The sequence below is a fragment of the Cryptomeria japonica genome, chromosome 5, assembly GCF_030272615.1.
Source record: "Cryptomeria japonica chromosome 5, Sugi_1.0, whole genome shotgun sequence".
In the NCBI taxonomy this organism is placed as follows: Eukaryota; Viridiplantae; Streptophyta; class Pinopsida; order Cupressales; family Cupressaceae; genus Cryptomeria; species Cryptomeria japonica.
The window spans coordinates 575,691,836-575,699,311 of NC_081409.1; the positions used below are offsets into that span (position 1 = coordinate 575,691,836).

Genomic DNA, 7,476 nt, shown 5'->3' on the forward strand with positions numbered 1-7,476 from the left:
TAATTAATAAATTTATCATTTAATCATGCAAAAAAGAATTAATTTATTACAAAAGAAGAATTAATCACAAAGCAAGAGTTGAATTGAAAATAAAATAAAAGAATTGAATTGAGAGAGAAATCAAACTTGAGATATTATTTCTTTTTCTAAATTGAGAACTTGAAATTAGAAAAGCAATTAATTGAATTATTGATTATTCTCTAAAATTGGAACTCAAAGCTTTTGAGAAAAAGAAGGTCAACTACATTGAAAAGACTCCTTTCTTGAATAAATCAAAGAATTATCTATTTTTATCACGAATGCATGGAATTAATTAATCTTATTTCTAATGCAACTTGAACTTATAATTTGAATGCATTTCAATTAAACTATAATTGGAATCTATCTCAAGGTTAACTGAACCTGATTTCTCAATTATTTTCAATTAACCCTAAATTGAGCTTTTTCATCATCTCTCTTGTAATCCTCTATAAATTCAGCCTTCGGCTCTCATTCAATTTACCCCAGAGATTTTTGAGAACACGCTTGGAGATTATTATTATGCTGATTTTTTCTCTAGAGTCATTGAATATATTATGTTTTTTTAGATTATTTGCATCCATATTGCTTGAATCCATATTGCTTGAATTCTCTATTGCTTGAATTATTCATCCATCTTGCATCCATCTTAGCTTAATATCATGCTCATATAGATTAAATCCTTCATCTTGGTGTAGTCTAGTCACTGGTATTGCCTATAAAAATATGAGAGCAATCTTATACTCACATCTTTTAGAAGGCAATTAGTTGATTTTTTATGGTTTTATTATTCATGCTTATATTTGTCTAACCATACATATAATGACTTAATTGAAGTATTGTGTCTTGCAGATACAAATCCTTATTCCACTTTTCACGCACACAGTACCTGGACAAGGTAGACAAACTACAATCAAAGTTAGATCCTCTAGAAAACTGGATCGATTGTAATGTTTAACCAATGTGGAAAAATATTGTCTTCTCTGGTTTATGCTAGTGCATGTTTAAATTTATGTTTTCGCATTTGCTTAGGGAATGACAAGTCCTTGTTTGTAATTGTTGGTTATTGTCGTTTGTCGATTTGGGTACCGGTTTTTGTCCTTGATCCTAAATCTTGACTGTTTTCATGTGATGGTTTGTATTCAATCATGTCCTTTGTGCAAGTGCTTAATATTGGTTTGTGGTAGATTAGAGTTGGTTAGGTCTCTAGTTAGAGTACTGTCAATCAGTGCACCCCGTATGAAGTTCAGTTTGACCAAGTGGGTTTTAGGAGTTCGCTTGAATATGTTCACTAGTTTGTTGTTGTGTTGCCTTAAATAGGAGCATGATTGTGGAGTCATCTTGATTTTTATTGCTCTCATGAGAACCTGAGATTCATGTGAGACCATGGGATGCTTATGATGGGTTGCAAAGATTTAGTTTTGTAGATGCTCCAGTTGACCTTTTATAATTGCTTCTTAGTATGTTCAGTTGGATCCTTTCCTATTCAGGGATCATTCACATATTTATTTAACCAATGTAGTCGTATGTATTATTGGTTATGTTCGTCTTGATGGCAGGATTGTAAATGATGTGAACCTTATGTATTCTTCACTATCGATTAAGTATCAGAGGGGTCTTGCAGTTGAGCAGACCCAAAGATGTGGCCCACTAGGGGTGAACTCTGAGATCATTTCGGTGTTATGTGGTGTTTTTACATTCTTATGTTACCTTTTAATTTGTCATGTATGGATGCTTTATGTTAAAATGTATAATGGGGTTTAGATGAAATTAATCATAAATGCATGTGTGTAGTCATTTTATTAAATGCAGTAATAGGGATCATAAAAGAATGTAGATTTGATTAATGGAATATATTTAGTTATCGATAGCGCAATTAAGTATGCATGGAAAGTATTAATTAGTTTATGGTGAAGTTAAAGTACGTTATGGAACTAGATGTATGGCATGTGTTTAATGTAAGATTGAACGTAGTTAAAATTTATTGGATGAACTTAGTCATGTTATCCATAGCTTTAACTCTAATGGATGAACGTCATTGTTCCATCTATATTTTAACCTTAATGGATAAACTCATCATGTTATCTAATTTTAACTTTAATGGGTGAATTTACTCATGTTAACTACATTGTCAACCATAATGGATGAACGCATCCTATTATCTATAATTTTAATTTACTGAACAAATTATATACTTGTTTAAAGTAATAACATGAAATTAAGTTAACCTGCTTAATTGGATCAAATGTCGTGAGTTGAGTTAGATGTTAAATTAAGTAATCACGTTGGGAAACTCCTTAAGTATTGTTTAGTCTTCCGTTGTGTTATCTGAGATTTTGATAACTCATTGTATCATTATGTTGTGTCTTATTTAAAAATAAAAATAAAAATTATTTGCACTCCATTCGTGTGTTTTAGCTTTATCCCTTCAGGGTTTCCTAGCGGGGCATTACAGACCCTTTAGGCATTGAACAATGTTGTTAGAATATCCCTCGAGCCAGAATTTAGTAAATTCCAATGATTTAACAAGGGCAAGGGTTTCGTAAGAAGCCATGGCCTCAGCTAAGTGGTTAGTCTATGATCCCATGGCAAGTTCCATCACTGCAATACAATAGCCATTCTCATTTCTTATTACTCCCCCACACCCATCCGGCCTCGGGTTTCCCTTTGCCACCCCATCAAAATTAGCTTTGATCCAACCAATCAAAGGAAAGGACCACTTACTACTTTCTCTCTTATTTTTCTTGTCAACTCTATCTATGGAAGCATAAACATTCCTATTTTTGAAGAGGTTTGAGTCATCCTTGCTCCTGAAAAGAAGAGGCTTTCCACCAGCTTTCAAATTTTCCACAATGGCTCTCTTAAATTTTTGTAAATACCACTTTAAGAGAGGAGTACGAGTCTTTGAATCTCATTGTTCCTTTCTTTCCAGATTCCCCAAACAACATGAGGCAGGGTGAGGTCCAATAGAAATTTGATAGAATTGTTCGAGGAAAGGCATTTCCAACTAGTGAAACATTCTTGAATAGAAGCAAGAAAAGGCCCAATTCAGGTTCCAAAGCTGCAAAACCTGTGACCAAATAGCATGGAAGAAGGGACATCAGATATCTATATGGATAGCATTCTCTTCCCCATTTTGGTAAAGGTTGCACCTATTGGGTAGTTGGAAGCCTCTTTTGCAAAGATTATCAGTGGTGAGGATTTTATTCTGCAGAAGGATCCAAAAAAATATATTGATCTTGGGAGTGAGACCACTAATCCATGCTTTAGACCAGCAAGGGGGAGGTTTAAGAGATTGGGAAAACAATAGAACAATAGAGGCCACCAAATAACTACTAGAGGAAGTTCCCACCCAAATGATTTTATCTTCAAGTAAAGGGTCAATCAAAATATAATTAAGTAGAACTTTAATAGGGTTGAGGGTTGGGTATATGGAACTCAAATTCACCTAGTGGCTATCCCTCTAGTAATCAGCCACCTTGGTACCAAATCTGGCCTTACACTCAGAGATTATATTCTTTGTTATATACAAGTACTTGTTAAATTTGATTATTATAGGTCATGAAGAACAACCAAGAACAATAGTAGAAAAAAATAACTTATGATCATGTCACATAGGCTTCTCTTGTTTTCTAGGGATAGACATACATACACGTGAATTTTCCACATACACTTTAAATAAAAAATAATTTAAACTTTAAGATATTCATTGTATTGGAATAAATATTATATATGAAAATTTGTTGGCTTCTTGAGCCCTATAACATGAAATAGCAATCCTTGGTTTAAATTATTTCAAGTTAAAATTTATTATTGTAAACGTTGGCCAACGAAACTAAACTATGTACATTAGTTCATTGATAAACCTATCTATATTCATTGTTATTTCAACAACATAGAATCGTAGAAAAATGTTTGTAACATATTATGACAATGTAATATCAAACTATAACAATTTTAGATGAGAAATTTTAAGTTTTTATTCAAGTTAATTTTAAGCTACAAGGATCCTTTTCCCATTTTTTCTGTAATATAACTTGTTTTGTGGAATAATGTTTTCTTTTAGAGGATACAACATATCACAATTTTTTGTGTGATAGTGATGGACAACTAAAACATCTACTCAAGACGATTATGGTTGTCTTAAAATTATGAACCTTACACCTTTAGGAACTACATTAAATCATAGATAAGGTAGTGAATTTTTTTATAGGATGTAGATGATAGTTTTGATTACGTTATGAGTTTAACATGCAAAATATGTGAACCAACTCCCAAAATCATGAGTGAAGTGTGCTCAGATTACAAACTTGATTTAGTTTTTTCTCACATATAGCTTCCAAACAAACGTGTTAATAAAACTATTTCAAAGTCCATTTAAAAACTTGATTACTTGAGAAAAATCGACACATGTGTGTAGATAGAGAAAAGGGTGAAGCAAGAAATATCTATGTGATTTCAGACACTATATAAACACAACAAATTGATCTTCAAATTATTTGATGCATATCTATACAACGTTCACTTCATTTCATGCATGACTCACCCTTGGGACACAATACCTAATGCATCCAATCCTTTCTCAACTAAATAGGTGTGTGCCTAGATGCAAACACCAAAAAAAAATACATTAGAAAACTCCTTATCCTCTTATCCATTAGATAGACTTTTTTTAAGAAATGAAAACCCTAATAAAAATAATCATTGGCCAACCACAACCTAAATAAATCATCAATTTCAAAGCACTCAAAAATAGAAAAAGAAAAACTTAAGATGGCTTCTTATTTTCCCTCTCATAAATTTTTTAAGTTGTCTATATAAACAAATATATATTCTAGTATACTTTTAGCTTGAAAACGTACTTTCCTGTTAATTAACAATTGTCTTACATAGATATTCCAAATATTTATTATAGTCTATAAAAAATTAACATCAGCTCCAACTGCAACTGACTGTGATTACTAATACAGTGTAAGCAACTTGAAACCACTAATTAGAAATAACTATGAGAAATGAATTTGATTTCTAACATAGATTTAATACTTTATTTTGATAAGATTACAATCAACCATTTGTCTAATGGTCTAGTAAAGAGAGACATAATAGTCCAAAGATTGTTGGCCATGGAGCTGGAACACAATTCTAACCATCAAATCAGCATATCTTTATGCCCTTTGTGGGTACATGTTCGTTCTTGTTGGCCTGTATATACTATTTCCTGCTGATGTTCAACAACATGCAGCGTCTAAACATTACAGACTACTTGTAATTAGGGCAAATTAGTATTGGCAGTTCTTCCTCTCATGGCCAATCCAGTCACCCAAATCGACACATCTTTTAAGGTTGATGACGTGCAGGAGCTTGCAAAATTGAAGCGTGAGGATGTACCACAGAGATATATTCGACCTCTACAAGAAAGGATTGGATGTACAGCACTAAGTGTTCCCCCTGCCCTTAATGTCCCTCTAATTGACATGGCCAAGATACTCTCACCACACCATTCTACCAAACAACCTGAGATGATCAGGCTTGCCCAGGCTTGTAAAGAATGGGGTTTTTTTCAGGTTGGTAGGTGTAAATATACACTTTTCCTCTTACGCGAAATAGGATGTCCGATTTATGCTTTATTATTTTATCAACTTCTGAGTTAACCCGCTTAATACTTCAAAAGACATGGGATTTTTATATAAACTATAGATTCCTGGGTTAACGTAATTTTTTAATTCATACGAACCAAGATGTTGAATATAATTGGGCTTCGTTGAATATGTATCCTTTTGAAATGCTAAAAATTATTGTTGTTCTTTGTGGAATTGACTGGAAGAATTTTCTTTATAAAAATGTAGTGATCCATCATTTTCAATCTTCTTATGTTCTGATAATAGATCGCTGACTGTAATCTGGAAGGTTGATACAATTCTAGAAATAACAATAATAATCTCTTATGAATTGTACAAACATTGAATTAAAAAATTGACTGTGATTTAGAATCCTTTTGTTCTCTTCTTCAGGTGTTGAATCATGGAATCGACCGAGGACAACTGGAGGTAATAAAGAAGGTGGCGAGGGAATTCTTCAAGTTGCCATTTGAAGAAAAAGATAAATATGCAATGATCCCTGGAACAGTCCAAGGATATGGTCATGGTTTCATTTTCTCAGATGAGCAAACGTTAGATTGGTGTGACATGATGGCCTTGGGAACCATGCCCATGTCTATTCGCAAGGAAAACCTTTGGCCTTCGAAGCCCTTACTGTTCAGGTAGGTTTATATAGTTTTTCTTTGGAACACAAATGAGCAGAGTCACGGATGTATTCTTAGTGTAATATGCCTTATATTCTGTAATACGTTTAGTCATTTGAACCCAGTTCTTGGAGGGCAGTTTGTACTCTGTAGGTCAATAAGTCAAATCAAATAATAATCATGACCTTAGATATTGATGGTGCATGGTTTCTTTGAGGAGTTTTGCAGTGATACGGTGCAGGCTTATTCAATGGAGGTATCCAGACTCTGCTGGACATTGTTGAGTGCCATAGCTGAGAACCTGGGCCTAAATTCCAATATATTTGAGGAAATGTTTGGAGGAAACGTGCAGGCCGTGAGGATGAACTTTTATCCTCCCTGCCCTAGGCCTGATCTGGTTCTAGGTTTAAGTGCACACTCTGATGGAAGTGCTCTTACTGTGTTGCTGCAAGATGATGAATGTGTAGGTTTGCAGATTCTTAAACAGAACCAGTGGATTTCTGTGGAACCAATACCAGGTGCGCTAGTTATCAACATAGGGGACACTCTCGAGGTATGTCCTAGGTAAGGTTCTTTTGACAACGAATTCGATGTGAAAGGAATCCATATTGAATTCACTGTTTGAATTTTGGCAGGTTTTGACAAATGGAGAATACAAGAGTGTTGAGCACAGAGTAGTAACAAACAGAAACAACGAAAGATTATCGATTGTTACATTTCATGCTCCAAGCTATGATGTGGAGTTGGGTCCATTGCCTCAATTCATAGATGAAGATCGCCCAAGGCTGTATAAGAGCTATAAGCATGCAGACTACAATCGTCACTATCTCACTAACAAGCTGAACGGAAAGAAATCCCTAGATTTTGCAAGGATTTGACCTTTAATGATTGCGAAATCTATATGAATAAACTCTATTAAATAATTAAATAAAACCCACTGCTATCAGCCCGTGGTTTCATCATTTAATGTCTTTGTAATTTATGGAATAGTAGCAGCTTTGGTGCTTCTTAAAGAAATTATTTCTTGAAAATATTTAGACACTCTAAAGACAACACTAATCGTTAATGGAAGCTGATTGTGAATGCATCTTACAAATAGGTTTCATCATTTAATGTCTTTGTATTTTATGGAATAGTCAGCAGCTTTGGTGCTTCTTAAAGAAATTATTTCTTCAAAATATTTAGACACCTTAAAGACAACACTAATCGTTAATGGA

At 33.7% G+C, this 7,476-nt stretch overlaps 1 protein-coding gene across 1 annotated transcript; it reads left to right on the top strand.

The window, feature by feature from the left end:
- The first annotated feature begins 5,269 nt into the window (after positions 1–5,269).
- On the top strand, positions 5,270–7,241 carry LOC131036804 (codeine O-demethylase-like). Its single transcript, XM_057968790.1, has 4 exons — positions 5,270–5,582; positions 6,030–6,277; positions 6,488–6,812; positions 6,895–7,241. Exons 1-4 carry the CDS (start codon positions 5,322–5,324, stop codon positions 7,135–7,137), a joined length of 1,077 nt encoding a protein of 358 aa, XP_057824773.1. The 5' UTR covers positions 5,270–5,321; the 3' UTR covers positions 7,138–7,241.
- Positions 7,242–7,476: the final 235 nt, after the last annotated feature.